General features: G+C 44.0%; 2 protein-coding genes across 2 annotated transcripts; one reads left to right on the top strand and one right to left on the bottom strand.

Moving 5' to 3' along the window:
- Nucleotides 1-443: 443 nt before the first annotated feature.
- Nucleotides 444-6,115, bottom strand: LOC124691021 (actin-related protein 2/3 complex subunit 1B-like). Its single transcript, XM_047224314.1, has 15 exons — nt 6,029-6,115; nt 5,078-5,163; nt 4,855-4,931; nt 4,659-4,753; nt 4,095-4,164; nt 3,834-3,903; nt 3,291-3,364; nt 3,137-3,179; nt 2,529-2,610; nt 1,891-1,979; nt 1,715-1,800; nt 1,353-1,413; nt 730-836; nt 589-647; nt 444-502 (listed from the first exon to the last, which is right to left on the bottom strand). Exons 1-15 carry the CDS (start codon nt 6,096-6,098, stop codon nt 444-446), a joined length of 1,128 nt encoding a protein of 375 aa, XP_047080270.1. The 5' UTR covers nt 6,099-6,115.
- An 8,970-nt stretch (nt 6,116-15,085) lies between these two features.
- Nucleotides 15,086-15,979, top strand: LOC124691022 (EID1-like F-box protein 3). Its single transcript, XM_047224316.1, has one exon. It carries the CDS (start codon nt 15,086-15,088, stop codon nt 15,977-15,979), a length of 894 nt encoding a protein of 297 aa, XP_047080272.1.
- Nucleotides 15,980-21,521: the final 5,542 nt, after the last annotated feature.

Consider the following 21,521-nt stretch of genomic DNA (forward strand, 5'->3'; position numbering starts at 1 on the left):
ACTAGCAGCAACCCCTGGTTTCATGGCCCCTTACACAGTAAATTACACACAAATTGCATCATCACCCGAGTCCCCCAAGAGATGGAACTCATGGAAGCACACCACTCCGGTGAGTTTCAGTGTGGTTATTTTACACGGGGTACTGCAAAAAAAAAAAGTGGTGGGGTATGATACGGTGTGGAATTATGTCAATTATGTCACTGCCTCCTAACTAGGATTATACAGGTGTTACATCATAAATTCAAAAGGACCAAATAGTTTCCCAACAAAAAATGAAATCCAGCTTAAGTGATGACCCCTAAGCTAAGTAGCTAGCTGGCTGAAGAGACAGTTTGTGTACAGGTACATCAAAAATAAGCAATCTACCTGGCCCTGGATCTTTGAAAACCTGCAGGGCCTGCTGCCAAGAAATGGTTTTGTGTCGGGACAAGTTCATCTAAGGGCTACTTTGTGATGGTGACGTGATTTTCCAGATCCCATACCACGATCTTGCCATCCAATCCTACAACCACGAGTCCAGGATGTCACGACATGATTCAAACAAAAAACTGGAAGCACTAGGGGATGTTGGTTCGATATATCTCAAACCTGATGTGCTGAACCGCTTGACAATAGTCTCACTCCCTTTTCTCAAGGGCACGATGCACCTGGGGATATAGAGAAATGGTTAGCGTATATTAGAGATGAGAACTGCAAAATGGCAACAGTAGATGGAAGTAGGCATTCTACGTTATGCAGTTTTCATGAGCACCCCCGCGAGGCTTCGTTGGTTCAACAGTGTCACTGCTTGTCCCTTGCCTCGATTGGCCATACAGCTTTCCCAGGGCTTCAGAGAGCTGAAACATATATTAGTGAGGTATTAGCTACAGCATGCTGTCAGCTACACATAGCTCTAGCTGTCACCGCTAAGAAACAATTATTTCCTTCACACAGTCTCTGTACCATTAGCATCTGCAAGACAGTAACTAGCAACATATAATTCAAAGAAAGCGTCAGTAACCTAACCAATTACTTCCATCATTAAGAAACGGCACACAGCTATCATGTGCAGAGTACCAGTTTCATTCAATTTACTGCTGCTTGTCGAAATCTAGTGAGGTTCATGCAATGGAAAACTAACTTTACGCGACCAAACACCATGTCAGAACATCTGACACTTCTGCATGTGTAGAAACTTCTTCATTCAGGAAGCAGTTAACCCTACTCTGCAGATGCAGAGCTGAACAATCTCATGAACAAGGAATAAATAGCATCCACATTTGACAGCATACAGCGAGGCATAATAAACATAAAGCATGTACCGACATGGCAACATGAACTAATGTGGAGGACGAGGGGGTATTGGGAGAAACCTGTGAGGCTTTTGAAGCTGATGGAGTAACTTTCCTTTCATCCAAATATCTGACGAAACTCCTACAGTAGACAACCATATACATACATTTTGTTAAAAAAGTAAAGATCATGGGCTAAAGACTTGAATATAAAGCCGGAAAGTCAATAGTTACTAGCATACCATGTAATTTTAGCCATTGCCAGCAATAGAGAATTTTGCCAGCTTACGATGAGATTATATGTAGCATCATTAAGGTGCCTCAAGATTAAGTTAACATTTTACGTCATTTTTACAGGACGGAGTGACTCACTTCAAAGCACTTGCCAGAATGAAAAGAAAATGCAGATAGTTTAACAAGAGTTGATATGCACATTTTCTTACCAAAGTCCAGTGTCGTCTGCAGCAAAGATCAAAGGGTTGCAGTCAAACCCAACACCAATCGCCATTCTTTCGGACACAAAAAGAATCTGAAAGTTTGAAGAGCTTACACAATATTATGAAATTTCGAGATTAACACATGCAACTAAATACTAGCAAAAGAGAAAATGCTGACCCACATCACGGAGAGGCAGATCTCGCAGTGCCAAATTTTGAGCAGCCGGAGACGCTTCAACATCCTCGACGAAATAAATCATGGAACTGTGCCCTGACAATAACATAATACACATGAATTCAATGTCTGCATCCCACAAAATCTGAAAATATTTAGAAACTCTACATGCATATATCAAGGGACAACAGTCCAACAAGAGAGCCCAAATCCAGTTGAAGAAATGAAATGTAGAACTTGAAGAAGCCACTTGTCATCTCAACAGGGATCAAAATTATCAGGAGAAAAGCTGAACTATGGGAAGACTTAAAATAAATTCTTGCAAGTTCAACTACCACAAAAGATGGTGATAATACGTCAGTAAGAACGGAAAATAGACTGTACTGCTAAGTTCTAACATATTAGCCTCCTACAAGGACTGTACTTCTAACTCTTCCTTTTCAATGAAAAGAAACAAAAGGTCTATTGAGTTTTCTCGAGAGAAAATGGAAAACATATATTAAAATATGATGACGATGAAAACCCTTTGAAGAGTTCAAGAAACAGTTCTTAGCTTATTATGCATAGAAGAAACAGTTTTTGTTGCTGAAAAGTAATGCAAATAATGGTACTCTTAGAAATAAGAATCTAGGGGGGATGGAAAACCTGCATAAGCCAATGTTTTTCCACTTGGTGACCACCTTACTCCAAATGCCCACGTAGTTGATAGATCAAGTTGAGCAATTTGCTGTGTCCAGATAGGAGAGCATATTAAAGCACAAACAACAGTTTGAACAAGAAAGAAAACTGATCAATAACAAACATGATGGCCATCATCTTGTAAATATTCTGAACCATAACTGTCCACGGGTCTTAGCCTCCGAGAAATGAAAGATTTCAGGGCAAGGAATTCATAGATGAAAATATGTCACCATATTGGCTGGAAACTAACTTTGTGAATCAGCAAAGGAACTATAGTTCGCAATTCTTAGCTTTAGATAGGGTGGACTACTCCCTCCGTTCCATATTAGTTGTTGCTGATTTAGTGCAAAGTTGTACTAAAACAGCGACTACTAATATGGAACAGAGGGAGTACAAAGTTAATAGATGTTATATGACTTGGTTGCTATTTGTGAAGGCCATAAATACTCAATTAAAGTCTATAAGGTGAATAGAGAAATTGGCAACAATTGCAAAGGAGCATACTGTGAGATGTTCATTGCATGCCAAGAAACAGCAAACTATGAACTAATTGATCAATACGTAGTAAATACCTCGCCGAATTTCCAATCAGCAGAGGCGCTTCCTTGTGATCCCCTGATCAACAAGAGAGAGAAAAGTATGAGGCACTTAAAGCATCTGGAATGTCCTAATAGCTAGAAGAATGGCAAGGCTTTCAGCTCAAAAACTAAGAGTGACAAGGTTCACCTTGTATCGACGCCCTTGATGATAGTGGAGAATACTCTGCATTTACCATCAGTAGAAGTTGTTGCGAGATGTATCTGAAGGAACATGAAAGGAGACAAATCAATACTACAAACGATGGAACACGTATTGCGAGTATCACATATACATGGCAATATAACTTTATACAGAGATATAGAGCAACTAGAGTTCATCGAATCATCTTTATGGTTGCAATGGTCACAAATGCTAGATATTAGATACACTGTATATTAACTAGGGGTCAATAAATCAAGAAATTCATATCCCCTGTTTCCATGAAAACTTTCAATTATGTAAGATGGTGGAGGTGAGATTAAATACACATATGGGGCCCTTTTACATCTCCAATCTAAGTTGCATTACTCATATGGAGGGAGGCAAGGCGTATAAGAATTTTTTACTACTCCCAATCGATGAATAACATAACCATAATTAAAGCAAACAATAAATAATTGCCCCTTATGTTTTACGCTACCGATGATTATGCTCACATTACTTCAAAGAGAGGCATAACATTATGCTCACATTGTTTGGATGCCATGCAATACTAGTGACAGTAGATTCATGCTTCTTCCTAATAATCTTGCTGATCCACCTGTAGCACAAGACAGAATCAAAATGGTCCAACTTCAAAGAATGTGTATCGAGAAGGGAAAGTTGACTCCAATAATTGTATGGACAGAAGAAAGCAATCTTATCAACTGTAGGACACTAGGCATAACTAATGGAACAAACAATTTAACATGAAAGTGGTACAAAGCTAACAGAAGTGGCAGCAAGCAATACCAGTTGTTCTCTTGTTCATAGTAGCAAATGCATACAGACTTAGCACCACTTCCCACAGCAAACTTATTTTCTGCAAACAATAGAAAGAAATTTGAAGGGCACAGAATGTACATCTTCATATGTTTCAATTATAACCAATGAAAAAATAGCGCGCTATAACAAATAGCGTCAGCCATTAAAATCCGCGCTACTTCGGCGCTATAGCGTGCTATAGCATGCTTATAGCTAGCAAATGTACATGGATTTATTTAGAGGCACATTGCTCAAAACGCTATAGCGCCAGTATAGCAGCGATATGGCACGCTATTTAAAACCATGCTTATAATTGGTTACCAAGTAGTTAATGTGCTCCCTCAAAGAAAGCAGTTCACGTGCAGCTATGTTCTACCATGGGAGCTAAGTGATCACAACCCAATCCACAAAGAAACAAGTATCTACTTTGAGGCAGATTGTGCGAAATAAACAGGAGGAAAATATCTACTTTGAGAACCATATAACTGAGCAGCAAAAGAGTTCGTACTGTTGTGGATGTATACAAGTATAAAGGCGGGTTATTACAAGAACCTTTTGGGCTCCATTGGACACATAAAGCTGCACGATTTAGCTTGAGAATAACAAGGGTAGGTACCCAGTCTTGTCCTTCTTGTGTCCAAACATATCTGCAGTTATGAACAGAAACGAATGTATTTATATCTTTTTGGACTAAGAAACACAATATATTCAATTGAACATTAGAAATTTATTAAACCTGGACGCTTACGAGTTTCGGTCATGTGAAACTGTCACAATTTTGTTTGTAGATCTACCCCAGTCTATTCCAGACACTATTTGATCATGCTACAAGATACAACAATAAAACAAAGCAAGTTAATGTCCTGATTAAGCACTGGTAAATGAAATAATTTTATGAGAGAGAGAGAGAGGGGAGAGTGTGCAATTGCAGATGATATTTCACCTGTCAGGAGAAGAAACAGAAATGTTACCTTTGAAAGAACATGAAGTTTCTCCCACTTGTCTGCGATGAACTTGTAAATATGTACTTCAGTGTTATTTGGACAGAAGGCAATCACTGAAAGAAAGAAAGCAAAGGTTCCAGTCAAGTTAAATATACCAGATGACAAGGCACGTGCATTTAGAAATTGCAGAATGACAACACTTGTGAGATAATAGTAGTGTTTTTTCAGGGGCGAGATACTAGTAGTAGTTTCAGAAGACAACGAATGAGGTTTTGTCATTACAAGAAGATTGTATTATCTACTGTACCAGTAGTATTTTTCACGATCAATTGAAGGGACAGCATATGCGACGCAACATCTAGGCAGGGGTAGGAAGGTGTATTTCAAAACCGCAAGAGCTCGTGCTAGGTAACAGAATAACGGCATGGCAATACGCATGTCCATGCAATTGATAGAAGACAGAAATTCGTTTGGTCAACTGCCAGATTTCCTTCTAAAAAAACCCAAACCAACTCGCCCCATGAAAAATCTCTCAACACGCAGGCAGTACCTCACAACCTCAAACATGTGAAAGGGTTTCCAACATGAAAATCTAAGCACCCACCTGGGCTGGGATCGATTCATCGATCCATCATTCATGGCACCTACACTACCCCAATGTAGTATCAGTGAATGCACGCAACCCGCAACAAAGGGCATTCACCTGGCACCAACCGATAGCTAATACGAATCACGAAATGCTCAACATTCCGAATGAGGAATCGCGCAGCACGTGGAACGAAAAGGCAGCGGACCACTCTACAGGTTTTTCCTAGAAATGAACAGGTAATCGTCGAGGGGATGGACCGAAACCCTAGGAACCCGCCTGAAATTCGACGCGTGCGGGCACCGATCGGACGGATTGGGGAGCGAATCAGAGGGGCGCGAGATCTAGAGCGCGGGGGAGAAGGAGGGCGAGGGGGAGGGAGGGGGCGTTACTGGAGTGGTCGGGGCTCCATGCGTGGCAGGTGATGCACTCGGCGAACTGGTGGATCGCCTGCGCCGCCATCGGGCGCGCGCGCGCCGGAGGAGGAGAGCCCCGCGGCGTCGGCGGGGGGGACGGGGAGAGGCGCGCGGAGGTGGGAGTTGTGCGTCAATGGAGGGGGGATTGGAGGCGAAGGGAAGACGAGGCCACTATACTAGTCTAGCACTACGGTATACCGACCACCATCACTAGAGGGTGGTGCTGCTCTGCGAGTAGGATGGGCCAGCCGGTCGGTCCAGCGAGTGAATGCCGCACGCACGCACACCCGGCCACGTTCCACACAGACACACTAGGTCCCACTCGTCAGCACTGACAATTTAGTTTGCACTGAGAACATGGTGATGGCAATCTATCTAAAGGTATAATTGCTGCACCCAATAGGGCTCTCACAGCGTACCTTGCTTCTCAGCCGTCGGATCTTCCTGTCCTGGTCACTACCAAAGATTGGCATGAAAAAACACAACTAGTCATCCGAAAAAGCTACATGAGGAAAGATTCTACGATTATATAGTCATTCATGTTAGCTAATAAACTCCTTGACCGTTTCCTCCAACCGTGCTACTCTTTTATTGGTAGCCACATATTTTTTACGTTGAAAGGCCTCTAATTTGGTAAGACAATTTGGAACTATATCAACTATGAACTAACTGGCCTCCGTGGACGTTCCTCCGAACTGTGATATTGTGTTTTTGGTTTCCTCCAGCATATCAAACATGATAGCAGTAGACAGGAGCTAGAGGGTGGGGTATCATCCTCTTCTAAAAAACGGAGAGGCCCATAGAAGCATAGCTCTGCTAGGAAAAATGGGTTAGCTTGGCTAGTTTTGTTTCGTTTTTACACGGAGTCGCTTATTTATAATCAAGCGTGACTGCATGAGTTCATCAAAGATGTGTCGGGGTTGGTCATTACGGTTCGGGAGCAGAAATGGAATTCTGAACAAGTCATGCATTCAACAAATTAATATTTTAGGGCGTTTGGTAGCTTGTGCCGAATTATTGTATCATTGCGCGCGCTAGGAAGAACAACTCCCATGTACTTCAGACGGGTTACGGGCCAGCAACGGCCTGTTGTTTGGTAGCATGGGCCGTACATTTCTGCACCCGATAGGAAAGCGAAGCTTCATTGTTTAGTTGCCTGCTTTCAGCCTAACTTAGACGTACGAAAACACGAATTAGTTGTTTGGTTACACAAATTACAGTTTCCATATCCTTACCACAATTCAAATTAGGTGTGTGGGAGGCTGCCGGAGAAGCGGTTGGTAGACAAGTCTAGCATGGTGAGGCGCGTGAGCTCATGGACGTGTGTGTTCAGCTCGCCGGTGAGCTTGTTGGATGCGAGGGGGAGCTTACGTAGCCTAGCGAGGCCGAAGAGTGCGTCGCGGAGGGCTCTCACGAATGAGTTGGAGCCTCACCTCTGGCTCCGGCTCCGACGACGACAATGACAATTTGGCTGACGCCGACAACGGGTGACTGAGGTCGACCGCGGGTTCTCTGATGTAATTCATGTCGTCTTGCGGTGTGTTTTGCAGTGGACTTTGGCGCGTAGGTTAATTCTTGTCGACATGGTGGTCTGATGATGGCTGGAGTTCACAGTTAATCAGACGGCCTATGTTGCTCCGCGTCTACGCCCGTGGTCAAGTTTGCCTCTCTCCGTCGATCGGCCAGTCTACATGGCTTTCGCTACCGTTTGTGTATCTATCGCATGACTTGCTTTTTAGCATTACAAATGGTAACGTGTGAACTGATGGTAATGTGCAGATTTGAAACTGTCTCTGGAGATGAACTGAGTCGAATTATGAGCAACTCGATACCATTGCAAGGTTTTTAAACACCATATATATTAGTTGGATAGAACAGCTCGACTTTCTTTTTACCTCAGGGTACGTGCAAAGACTTGTCTCTCGGTGGCGAAACATGCACGAGATCGAGTCCACTGTGAAACACACCGGTACATTTTTGAAAAAAAATTGGGAGAAAAGATTTACCATTTTTATTGAATAAGAAAAAGGTTTTAGAGGTGTTATAACCAACATGGTCTTGTCAAACACCATCGCATAGGTTGAGCCGCGGGCAATTTTTCCTTTCATATCTCCCAAGAAATGAGTAGATCCAAAGAGGCCCTTCCACAGTTGGTACTTCAATGAATCAAATTAGCTACCAATCTTTCACCGTGGGAATAGCATGCGAAACCAAAGGCGGGAAGTTATGAAGCCCTAGCCAGTCCTTCACACTTGACCAGATTCTTGCCCTAGAGGACGAGTTCTTTGTGCATGTCATCGCCACGTGCCGGTAGCGCCGAGGAGGCCACCCATGATGGACCGAACATGCAAGAGCGGGCCAGTGAGCCTCGTCGAAGACGGTCCTGGCTGCGAGCATGAAGGCTGAACTTGTTCAAGCACTTCACAATCAACTTCATGCGTAGGTTGTTGCAGAAGAACTTCAATTCAATTTTTTCCATATTGAAGATGGATTGTGTCAAAACACTGGAGCTTGGGAAGCTGTACAAGATATAGATTGTGCTACTGTTGTATTGGTAGCCAAGTCTCTTACGATAAGAGGCATCTAGTTTGATAAGACAATTTGGGACCATGTCGGCTATGAACTAACTGACATCAAGAACGTTCCTCCCATTGTGATATTGTGTTTTCGGTTTCCTCTAACATCTCAAACATGATAGAAATAACCAGGAGCTAGAGGCTGGTGTATCTAGCCCCTAGGTGTATCCTCCTCTACTAAGAAAACGGAGAGGCCCATAGACGCATAGCTTTGCTAGAAAAAATGGGTTAGCTTGGATAGTTCTGTTTCGTTCTTACACTGAGTTGCTTATTTATAATCAAGCGTGAAGCGTGACTGCGTGAGTTCATCAAAGATGTGTTGGGGTTGGTCTTTATGGTTCAGGTGCAGAAATGGAATTCTGAAGGAGTCATGCATTCAGCAAATTATTGTTGCGGGGTCCATCACGACATTTGGGAGCGCAGTGAAATGTGGATTGGTCTTTCTATCAGTCATGCAACTAATGAAGTTTCATGTAAAAATTATGCAACCAGCAACTAAACGCATGATACTTCCATGCACTACAAGTCAAAGGATGGTAACACGTGTGGATGAGACCTTGTGACCCACACGCCAGCTAAGGTTAAATGTTGGATTTGAGTATGGTTGAAATCTAGGAGTTTTAAATATTATTGTCACTACAGGAATGGCTCGAAACGCCGACGGCCTACTCATACACCGACAGCCAAAAGTTGGGGTCGACGTATTGGCCGCCAGGCCAGCCCGGAAGGGCCGTCGGCGTAGCGATTCCCTCGGCATAGGAACGCTACGCCGACGGCTGCCCTCGACGCATAGTGGGCCGTCGGCGTATGCATGTGCATACAGCCCACCAAAGTTAGGTCGTGACGGCGCTTTCACGGCGTCAAAGCTACGCCGACGGCTATCCTCGGCATAGCCTTCTTCCCGTTTTGTTAATGTACGCCGACGGCCACCCTCGGCGTAGAGGTTGAACTTTTTTTCCCTCCACACACTCCCGGTGGATCGCCTTTTTAAGTTTCAACTGAATGGCAGAAACTGATAAAAAATTCAGAAAATTAAATTCTTCAAGATGTACATGTGTTATGTCATCTAGTTACAAGAGAATTTAACAAAAATAAATTTCGATATTTTTTTGTAAAATTGCATCATGTATCGGTAAAACGACTTTTCTGGTTGTATACGAAGTCGGAAAAAATGTATAATATATCAAAATGATCGTGGAAAAAAGTTACATCGTTGTTAGTCTCAGCTCTCAATTTGAGGCACTCTAGGCCTAGCTCTCCGCCCTCAACACCGTTGCAACATCCTTGAGCGGACTTCTACACCATGCAAGAGAAAAATCCTAGGCCGATGATTACTCTACCTAGGCCAACGTTGTTGCCCGGTGCAGCGACACCAACCACAATGGTGTCCTGTCCTTCAACAACATAAACAATAGCGGCAACTCCGATGCTCGTCCAAATAGTGGGCAGCAAGGTGGTGGCGGTGGCGGTCAATAGGGCAACTATGGCAACTACAATGGAGAGAGTGGAAACGGTGGTGGAAGTGGATAAGGCGGTGGTGGTGGCGGCAGCGGAGGCAACCGTAACTCCTATTTTTTGCCCATGTTGTAAAATCTACAAGTTTTGGGGTCATGAGTCCCTAAACCGCAAGAAACGATTCAACCAGGTGTACGAGTCGACGATCATCCCTTCGACAGCTCACCGCCTCTCATCAAAATGAGCACGGTACATGGACACCGGTGCAACCGACCATCTCACCAACAACATGGATCGGCTGAGCGTCCAAAATAAAGAGCCCTATTATGGGAAGCGCCAAGTTCAAGTTTCTAACGGTGCAGGTTTGCCTATTACGCATGTTGGTCATTCTCCTTTAGTTGGTTCATTGAAAGTTGTTGATTTAAAAATTGTGCATGGCATTAGCAAAAAAATGTTTTCCATTTACCATCTTGTCTTCGATATCTTTATCAAGTTTTATAAATATTTTTTCTTTGTGAAGCACAAGGTCACGGGGGGAAATCATTCTTCGTACTAGGATTTGTGGTGGTCTTTATCCACTCTTCCTTTCGGTCGAGCCACTCCTCATGAGTGACATGCATCTTCTAGGGTCAAGCTTTCACGCCATCAATAGCATCAGTGTCCTTGTCATCCTTCGACTAATGTAGTTCATTATTGCCAAGTCCAATAATCTTTCATGTTCTCCAAACATTGATTCATCCATGTCTGGTGTGTGTCAACGTGCTAAAGAGCCACCAATTAACATATAATTATTCCTCACTTGTTTCTCATGCACCTCTTGAGCTTATTCTACCGATGTTTGAGGATCTGCCTTACCTTTCCAGGCTGTTTTAAGTATTATTTTATTGATGACTGTTGTCGTTTGTTGGATCTATTTGCGTAAACATAAATATGGCATCGAGGGCATCTTCTACATGTTTTTGAATCATGTACATCATTTTAAACAAAAATTGATGCAACAAAGTCTGACTGGCGGGTGAATATCACCGTCTTCATGCTTATTTCCAGACACGGGATCTCACATCGTGTTTCGTGCCCACATACGTTTCAACAAAATTGTATTGAGTAATGCAGGCATCCACTTCCAATTTGTGTCTGGGACGTAACCCTTCTTACCGCTTCATATCTCATAAATAGAATGCCCTCACGAGTGCTCAAAAACACCACCCGCATCTCTCGGCTTCTCAATATGTCTCCTCAGCAATCCTTTTTGCTCACCTTTGGGTGTGTGTTTGGTGAGTCTTCGTTACCTCCACATGAACCAAGTGTTCAAAATGCTAACGTGTGTAACTATGACATTTCACTACAAGATGACGGAGGCAGAGATGTGCAGTGCGAAGAGGATGACATCGCTCGCAGGCTAAGGCTCAGTTCTTTTGGCAGCTTCTCCGAAAAGCTGCCCTTCCCCCAGCTTCCTGGGGAAGCCGTCCCCAAAATTTAGAAAGGTTTCTGAAATGGTCTAGCCTAGACTAATCCGGAAGCCTCTCTAAATTTTTGATGTGGCTTCTCCAGGAAGCTGGGGGATGGCAGCTTCTCGGAGAAGCCGCCAAAAGAACTGAGCCTAAGCAATCAAGATGATGAAGCGAAGCTTTGTAGATAACACTCGTTCTGTGCTTGACTTCCGAGCTTGTGTAGTAAGGCCATGCAACCAAATCCGAAAACATGTTTGCCATAATGACCCGACAGTAGTAGTACGGAGTATTACAATACATGACAAGGAAAGGATCACAATCCGATCCTTTCGAGAAAAATACAAAAAACCACCACAATTATGATTAGGATTTCAAAATATTATCACCTTAGGTAGGGTTTAAAAAAACTACCACTTCAGCGCTAAGGGCATGTACATTGGTTTAGACGAATGCTGTCTGTAATACTGCTCCATGTCATCTATAGTCAATGATACAGACAGTGTATACAATAGTCTGTCTGTAAGTTATCTATTTTTAATCATAGCTATATGTGAGTATAAGTTATAGACACCCTTCATACAATAGCAAAAATGGTGTCTTTAAGCTGTCTGTAAGAAGCATACAGACTGTCTGTAAGACAGCCTCCTTCTCTCTCCTCATTCTCTTTCCTCCACATCACCAAAATCACCTATAATTACCTCTTACAGACTGCTGAGTCATCACCATTGTACATGCCCTAATACGTAACAGAAAACTCTAATACAACTGACACTCTCATCTAACCGCAAAAATGACATGTGAAACCCAGTGTCAGGCCAACGTGGCAAGCTTATAAAAGTAAAGGGAGGCGCACGCTAGACTGGTTCTAGTATCGTGGTGTACTGTAAATTTTGATGGGACCCACTTGTGAGACGAGATCTAATATTCTCCTCTCTCCCTCAAAAACAACCAGGTAGTAAATTTTGGAGAGACCACTAAGAGTATCTCCAGCCGCGTTTTCCAAAGTGTCGCCCAAATAGCGCTGAATTGAGCATTTGGGGGACACTTTTTCTTCATGCCGCATTTGGGAGCCGTCGATGTCTAGTCGCATCCCCCAAACCGAAATTTAGATTTTTAAATTTTAATCAAAATAGTTGAATTCATTCAAACTTGCTATATATTACATGGACTTGAACGAAATTCAATGAAATTTAAACCTAAACCCTAATCTAATAGTACTTGCGGCGCCCAAAGGGGTCGTAGTACTCGTGAAAGTTGTACATGTTATCGTCGATAACGTCCTTCTTGTCGCGCTTGTCGGTCTTGTCGGCGGGCTCGTCCTTTACCACACCACTGGACCCAGCTTCACCGTCGTTGGTGAGGCCGACGAGTGGCATCCCAGCGGGGCGGATGGACATGGAGATTGTCGCGTCGATGTCGACCCTCCAGGCGTCCTTGCCGTTCAAGGACGCCATGAATGCCGCGCATTCGAATCGCATGCGGCATCGCGTACTCGGGCTCCTCCTTCACCTCGAGATTCGGCATGCTATACGCATGGTGCGATGCGAGGAAGGCACCGACCGCGCCGGCCCCAAAGAAGAAGTACTCGTCCTCCTCGGCTCCCAGGGCGCTTAAGCCCGAGGAGATGGTGGCGGAGAAGGTGGCCTCTCTAACCTTGGGGCGTTGTTGTGGATGTCGTCAACGACGGCCGAGAGGGTGCACCCGCGAACGCCCCAGAAAAGGATGCGCCCCTCCTTGTTCCACGTGTTCCTCCGGCCGACGAGGTTTTAGACTTCCGTGTCAATGACGTGTCGGGTCCGCCACTTCCCACCTCGCTTCTCACTCTGTCGGGCGCGCCCGGAGCGTCCCATGTGGAGCGGGGACGGGCTCGAGGCGCCGGACACCGTATTGGGTCGTGCCGGGCGGAAGGAGCCTTTGGGATGCGCGACTGGGGACGAAATAGTCCAACACTTCTCAAAACCTTTGGAAAACGCTTTGGAAGACACCACTGAAGATGCTCTAATATTACCAATCTACATGGATATCAATTAGTTGAGATTTCAAACGAAAAGTGATGTAGCAAGCTGGAGCCGACAGCCGAGCCCGAGCTATCAAGGAACCGAGCCAGTCATGCCTTGGGTTAACCAGCCGAGCCTGGTTTATGTGTATGCCAGAACTTATCTAATTTTGCAAGAGAAATCCCACATAATACCAAGTTTGGTGTCATTTTTGCACAGAACACATAAATCAAATATCTTTTGCAGTTGACCCAGTTCTTTGTCTAACCAATGGCAGCAAGCCCAAAACAGGGGATTTTTAGCCTTAAAAGTGTATTTGACATGTGGGCCTAATTTTTTATATGGTATACCATAGTTATACCAAATAGATGATTTAGGACTTAAAATAACTCCAACCTACAAAATTAAATAACAAATTACACACACCCACAGCTCCAAATTTTAACAAATACTCCATGCAAATGTAGTAGTAACATGAGGATAGAGAGCCATGGCAAAAGATGCAGGTCAAATATAAAAAGACTGGCAAATAATAGACTGGAATTCATGTGCGTCCTTAATTTTTTTGTTTCCAATATGTACGATTTGTTTCATCCTATTGTGCAACGATATAAAAATTCTTGTAACTAGCAACATCACATCACAAAATCAAGAAATCCACTAAACTTATATGCAAATCAGAACCCAGAAGCAGGGGGGCAACCTAGGGTTCTTTAGCTATCAAAAGTGTAAAGAAATTGTGAATTAAACTAGACGAGGTCGCCGGATTCCGTGCTCCGCATTCGGACGGGGAAGCGAACGAGAGGGGGGGGGGGGGCAGAATTCATGGACCTCTACGCTGGCGCCGGCGCCCCTGTCGATCCGCTGAGCTCCCGCCCGCTCTAGTGGAGAAGGCGTTCTGGGTCATTTGGCTGTCAATTAAGTAGCGATACGGTGTATTCCTAAAAAAAAGTAGGAACACGGTACATAGTTACATCCCACATGTCAGACACTAGTTATGTCCTTAAATGAAGAATTTGAGGTAGCTGCAACAAATTAGACAAAAAAAACGGTGTCGGCTGCAAAAGGAACTTGATTCCTTGCATAGCCCAAACTCTTGATAAAAAGTGGGGCCTTGGTGGTGTTATGTGCAATTTTCTCAATTTTTGCAAAAAAAAAAGTGGGGACTGGTGAGCCTTTCATGAAAGAAAAAAAAAAAAGACAAGTAGACAAGTGGTAGTACTAGTAGAATATCATTGGTGGTGAGAGGGGCAAGTGCTGAAGACTCCATTCCAAGAATGGCATTGATGTTGGAGGCACGAAAGAGCAATTGTCGGGTGCCGACTTCCTTCTTGTAGCTAAATATCGCTTTCTATTAATAGGAAAAGGAGAGGGGGCTCTCTTTGCTAAAAAAAGTGGGTTACCGACTGCCGTTGGAGATATTTGTCACTAGCGGTTTGGAGCTTTGGAAGGTGCGGCTTCTGATCAAACCGCATCGCTACCAGGACCGGCCGGCCGAGTGGATCGAGATCGGCCAGACCGCCTCTCCTCCGAGCAGCACCGGAGGAGGGAATCATGAGCGAGGGCACGCTGGACATGGTGAGGCGGCTGCGCGTCCCCGACAGCGGCAGCAGCAGCATAGGCATCGTCGCCGACGACTGGAACAGCGGCGGGCGCTGCATGGGCGCCCGGATCCGCGGCGTCAACGTGGGGTTCCTGGACGAGCAGGTGCTGGTGCTGGTATTCCGCGCGCTCGACTGGGACCCGCAGACGCTCTCCTCCGTGGCGCGCGCCAGCCGCCGCCTCCGCGCCGTCGCGGAGCGCGTGCTCTGGCGCGACCTGTGCGTCTCGCGGGCGCCGCTGATGGTGGCGGCGCTCACCACCAAGGGGCGCGTCGGCGGCGGATGGCCGGCGCTGGCGAAGCTGCTCCTCTTCTGCTGCGGCACCGCGGCGGGGGCCGTCGTGCCGGTGCCGGTGCCGGTGCTGGGCCACTTCGCCCCCGTGTCCCGGTTCTCGAAGACGTCCGGGCGGAGCTTCCTGCCGCGGCGCTGCGGCAAGGACGTCCTGTACGTGTCGGACCCGTGCGAGCACGCCGCACCCGGCGACGACGGCGAAGACGACGTGGGAGCGTACCGGGGCGTGTTCCGCGGGTTCGTGGGGTCCCGCACGCGCGCCCGCCTGGTGGACGGCCGCACCCCGCTGGAGCCAAGAGTGCGGTGCCCATACTGCGGCGCGAGCGTCTGGAGCGTGGCCGCGCCGCGCGGCGCGCGCCGCCGCCTCGGCGCGCACGAGAGGCGGCTCCAGTACTTCGTCTGCGTCAGCGGCCACCTCCACGGCAGCTGCCGGCTCGCGCGCCTCACCTCCAGCGACGGCGGCGCCGTTGGCTCCGGCTCCGACGACGACGACGATGACGGGTTCACTGACGCCGACAGCGGACGACTGAGGACGACCGGGCGCATGGCGCTGTAAAGCAAAGAACCACTTGATGAAAGTAGCTATACGGAGCGTTTCGTTTCGTTGGCTTAATTCCTGTCGTCTTGCGGTGTGTTTCGCAGTGGACTTTTGCACCTAGGTTAATTCTTGTCGACACGACGATCATGGCTCGAGTTCACAGTTATCAGACGCCCTATGTTGCTCCGCGTCTACGCCCGTGGTCAAGTTTGCCTCTCTCCGTCGGTCAGTCTACATCGCCGTCGCTACCGTGTGTGTATCTATCGCATGACTTTCAGCAATATTACTTTTTACCCTTACAAATGGTAATGTGTGAACTGATGGTAATGTGCAGATTTGAAGCTGTCTCTGGAGTTGAACTGAGTCGAGTTATGACTTATGAGCAAGTCGATACCATGGCAAGGTTTTTAAACACCATTTATATTAGTTGGATAGAACAGCTCGACTTTCTATTTTAGCTCGAGGGGTACATGCAAAGACCTGTCTCTCCGCAGCGAAACATGCACGAGATCGAGTCCACTGTGAAACAAACTGGTATATTTTTAAAAAAAAATGAGGGAAAAGACTTACCATTTTTATTGAACAAGAAAAAGGTTTTAGAGGTGTTATAAACCAACATGGTCTTGTCAAACACCATCGCATAGGCGGAATATTGGTTTGAACAGAGCCCTTAATGTGAATCCCCTCTCTGGCTATCGAACGCTCGAGCAATCACTTTCCGTGGCGCGGAAGCGCTCGCGCAGCGAGTCAATTCCTTTTTTATCACCTAGTATTTAATTGCGTTCACATGTGTTCACACTAACATCTTGTATTACTACTTTGCAAGTTGCATGCAAAGAAAGAAGTGTTCACACCGCATGCATGCACATGCACGGATCATCTCATGGATTTGCATTTAATGAGCCAACTTTTCAAAGATGCTTTCGTAAGTTGTTGCATGCATACACATAGCATCTCACTCTTTTTCTTCAGCACGAGGCAGACTCTCAATTCTCTTTTTGCAATTCTCTTTTGGTTTTTTTCGTACGGTAATTCATGTTTAAGGGGGTCCTTTTGCAATTCCATTTTTCGGGCCAGTGGTTTTTAAGGGGGAAAATAACGGGTGGGAAGATCCACTTGCAACTCAAATGAACTACCACTTGCTACTCAAATTAAGTATTGTTTTAAGTTCTAAGCTAACAAAAGTTGCTAAAGTATTCTAAATGAAATTTACTTTTTTAGGGTTGCTAGGTATTTATATTTATCGTTGATAAATAACGGGGCACCGGGTTGATAACTTGTAAACAAAAAAAGAGTCGCTACATATTTTAAATTAAATTAAATTTTTAGGGTTGATATTTATTTATATTTACCATTGATAAATAGCGGGTCACCGGGTTGATAGCTTGTAAACTAAAATAGAGTCGCTAAAATATTCTAAATGAAATACTTTTTAGCGTTATTGTTTATTTATATTTACAGTTGATAAATAACGAGGCACAAGGTTGATAGCTTGTAAAATAAAAAAATGTTCGCTAAAATATTTCTAAATTAAATACTTTTTAGGGTTGGTAGTTATTTATAATTACCATTGATAAATAACGGGGCTCCGGGTTGATAACTTGTAAACTAAAAAGAGTCGCCAAAATATTCAAAATGAATTTAGATTTTTAGGGTTGGTAGTTATTTATATTTACTGTTGATAAATATCACGACACCGGGTTGATAGCTTCTAAACTAAAAATAATTCGCTAAAATGTTTAAAATAAAATTAACTTTGGGGTTGATAATTTTATACATTTACCGTTGATCACTCAAGTACGGAGGGGTTGATTATTCAAAACAGAGAGGGTTGATAACTTTTAGTCCGAAAAAAAGTTGCTCGAAACATATCAACATGGGTGCTAGTTTTGAAGATCTCGTCGAGACGGATTTATTGGTGAAAGCGAATCATAATTTGGAGTTGTCGTTTGAAAGTTAAAACGTTTTGAATTTTTTAATTTGGAAAAGATTCCGCTGACATCAGCAGATTCGTCTATTTGTGCATGCATGCAGAACTTTTTCTCAATACCCTGCACCAGGTTGATAATTTTATACATTTACCGTTGATCACTCAAATACGGAAGGGTTGATTATTCAAATAGAGAGGCTTGATAACTTTTAGCCAGAAAAAAAGTTTCTCGAAACATATCAACATGGTTGCTAGTTTTGAAGATCTCGTCGAAACGGATTTATTGGTGAAAACGAATCTTAATTTAGAGTTGTCGTTTGAAAGTTAAAATGTTTTGAATTTTCAAATTTGGAAAAGATTCCGCTGACATCAGCAGATTCATCTTTTTGTGCATGCATGCAGAACTTTCCCTCAATACCCTGCACCAGGTTGATAATTTTATACATTTATCGTTGATCACTCAAGTACGGAGGGGTTGATTATTTAAATAGAGAGGCTTGATAACTTTTAGCCAGAAAAAAAGTTTGTCGAAACATATTAACATGGGTGCTAGTTTTGAAGATTTCGTCGAGACGGATTTATTGGTGAAAGCGGATCTTAATTTGGAGTTATCGTTTGAAAGTTAAAACGTTTTGAATTTTGAAATTTGGAAAAGATTCCGCTGACATCAGCAGATTCGTCTATTTGTGCATGCATGCAGAACTTTCCCTCAATAGCCTGCACCGGGTTGATAATTTTATACATTTGCCGTTGATCACTCAAGTACGGAGGGGTTGATTATTCAAATAGAGAGGGTTGATAACTTTTAGCTCAAAAAAAAGTCGTCGAAACATATTAACATGGGTGCTAGTTTTGAAGATCTCGTCGAGACAGATTTATTGGTGAAAGCGGATCTTAATTTGGAGTTGTCGTTTGAAAGTTAAAACGTTTTAAACTTTCAAATTTGTTCCTTTTTACATGCATGCAAATGTACGGCAACGTTTACTCCTAATCATGTCCGAAACCGATCGCTCGCTAATCTCCTAGCGATCGAGCGCCAGCTAGGGCAGCCCCCCTTAATGTCATTGCCCACAACTGTGCTCAACAGGCAAAAACTCTGGCTAGAGTCTCGCCTTTATGTTCTTGCAATAACCCAGCTCATAGATCTTCTGCTTGCCCTGTATCTGTAGCAATCAATAGATTACTACCATCAAGAAGAATGTTTGTATCTGTACGATGTCTATAAGTAATGCAATTAGGATGCTCAGCACCCTACCCTTGTTCAAAAAAAAAAGCCGCGGGCATTCTCCTTTCAAAAGAAATGAGTATATACAAAAAGGCAAGCGCTTTGCACGATTAGTAATTCAATGATTCAAATTTACATACCGATCATTCACCGTGGGAATAGCATGCCAATCCGAAGGCGACAAGTCATGAAGCCCCAGCAAATCCTTCACACTTGACCAAATTCTTGGCACGGAGGATGAGTTCTTTGTGTCCGTCATCACTGTGTGCCGGTACCGCCGAGGAGGCCACGGTGATGGACCGAGCATGCAAGAGCGGACCAAGGACGGTCCCGACGGCGAGCAGAAGGCAGAATTTGTTCAAGCGCTTCGTAATCAACCACATGCACATGTTGCTGCAGAAGAACTTCAATTCGAGATTTTTCCATACTGAAAATGGATCGTATCAAAACACTGGAGCTTGGGAAGCTGTACAAGATATAGACTGTGCTGCTATTTTATTGGTAGCCAAGTCTCTTACGATGAGAGGCATCTAGTTTGGTAAGACAATTTGGGACCATGACAACTATGAAACTAACTTACCTCCGCAGACTTTCCACCGATTGTGATATTGTGTATTCGGTTTCCTCCAACATCTCAAACATGATAGCAATAGACATGAGGTAGAGGCTGGGGTGTCATAGTCTTCTAAAAAAACGGAGAGCCCCATAGAAGCATCACTTTTTGCTAGTATAAAAAATGAGTTAGCTTGGCTAGTTTTGTTTCGTTCTTTCACGTAGTTACTTATTCATAATCAAGTATAACCGCGTGAGTTCATCACAAATGTGTTGGTGTTGGTCATTATAGTTCGGGAGCAGAAATGGAATTCCTCCTTGAAATAGGCTTTCGTCCCGCTATATTAATATAGCAACGAACTGATACAAGGTAGAGATCACCGCTGGGGCAAACAGCACACCAAAGCGCAAAATTTCATACTACGTTTTCGAGTTTATCAACATGGCGATTGAGCGAGGCGGAGATTACAAAAAAATCGAGTACGTAAAAAAAATTTCACAATTCTTTTTATGATGAGATGCTATACACACAACTCATATATTCATATTTGATCCTATTTTATAGACCTAAAGCAGGTGGGGGAACGTCCTACCAAAGGCACGCCTACGAAAATTTCAAGATAAATTGTCAGAATGTTTGCTTACGGAGGTCATATCTGAAACCGGAGTATACTATTACCCCTATGCCCCTTGTAATTATTGATATCCATGTAATAAAATAGATGCATCAACATGTATGATCTTCGAGCTCTCATGGCTACCGATTGTATGTATATATGTGTGATCGTAAGAGAAAATATGTTATATATATTTATTAACGTGTGCAGTATGTAGTAGTCTGCATCAACCTGTATAATATATATGTATTAGCGTATAATATGTATAAATTAAAAATAATTGAATGAAAATGGAAAATACAAAATACAGTGGAAGAACCCTAAACCTTGGCGTGAACTTTAGTTCCGATTGGTGTTACTAATTGGGATTAAAGGTCCCCCAGCCCGAGCGTTTCGCAGTGTGGATGGCCTTTAGTTCCGGTTTGTGACCCAACCGGAACTAAAGGTGGGAGCTTTAGTCCCGTTTTGGTAGTCTCGGTTGGTCAACCGGGCTAAAGGCCCTCCAGAACCGAGACAATAGGCCCGTTTTCTACTAGTGATTTGCCAATTTTGTTGAATAAAAAGAAGGTTTTAGAGGTCTTACAAAAAAACAAGGTCTTGTCAAACACCATCACATACGTGGAATATTAGTTTCGTAGGCATTTCCTCCTTTCATATCTCCCAAGAAATGAGTATAGCCAAAGAGGCGAGCGCTTCCTCCATTGGTACTTTGATGAATCAAATTTACCCCCAATCTTTCACCGTGGGAATAGCATGCCAATCCGAAGTCGAGAAGTCATGAAACCCTATCCAATCCTTCACACTTGACAAAATTCTTGCCACGGAGGACGAGTTCTTTGTGTCCATCATCGCCATGTGCTGGTACCGCCGAGGATGCCACGATGATTGACCGAACATGCAAGAGCGGACCAGTGAGCCTCGTCGAAGGATGGTCCTGACGGTGAGCGGAAGGCGGAATTTGTTCAAGCTCTTCATAATCAACCACATGCACAGGTTGCTGCAGATAAACTTCAGTTCGAGATTTTTCCATACTGAAAATGGATCGTACCAAAACACTGGAGCTTGGGAAGATATAGACTGTGCTACTGTTTTATTGGTAGCCAAGTCTCTCTTACGATGAGAGGCATCTAGTTTGGTAAGACAATTTGGGACCATGACAACTATGAACTAACTGACAACCGCAAAACGTTCCTCCCATTGTGATATTGTGTTTTCGGTTTCCTCCAACATCTCAAA

The sequence above is a fragment of the Lolium rigidum genome, chromosome 2 (genome assembly GCF_022539505.1).
Source record: "Lolium rigidum isolate FL_2022 chromosome 2, APGP_CSIRO_Lrig_0.1, whole genome shotgun sequence".
NCBI lineage: Eukaryota > Viridiplantae > Streptophyta > Magnoliopsida > Poales > Poaceae > Lolium > Lolium rigidum.

Excerpts from the sequence above, each read along its gene's own strand:
- LOC124691022 (XM_047224316.1), top strand. The coding sequence starts at position 15,086 with ATGAGCGAGGGCACGCTGGACATGGTGAGGCGGCTGCGCGTCCCCGAC.
- LOC124691021 (XM_047224314.1), bottom strand. The coding sequence starts at position 6,098 with ATGGCGGCGCAGGCGATCCACCAGTTCGCCGAGTGCATCACCTGCCAC. Across the intron at positions 4,165-4,658 it reads TGTCCAATGGAGCCCAAAAG|AAAATAAGTTTGCTGTGGGA; the intron begins GTTCTTGTAATA and ends TATTGTTTGCAG. Across the intron at positions 3,904-4,094 it reads TATGAACAAGAGAACAACTG|GTGGATCAGCAAGATTATTA; the intron begins GTATTGCTTGCT and ends CTTGTGCTACAG.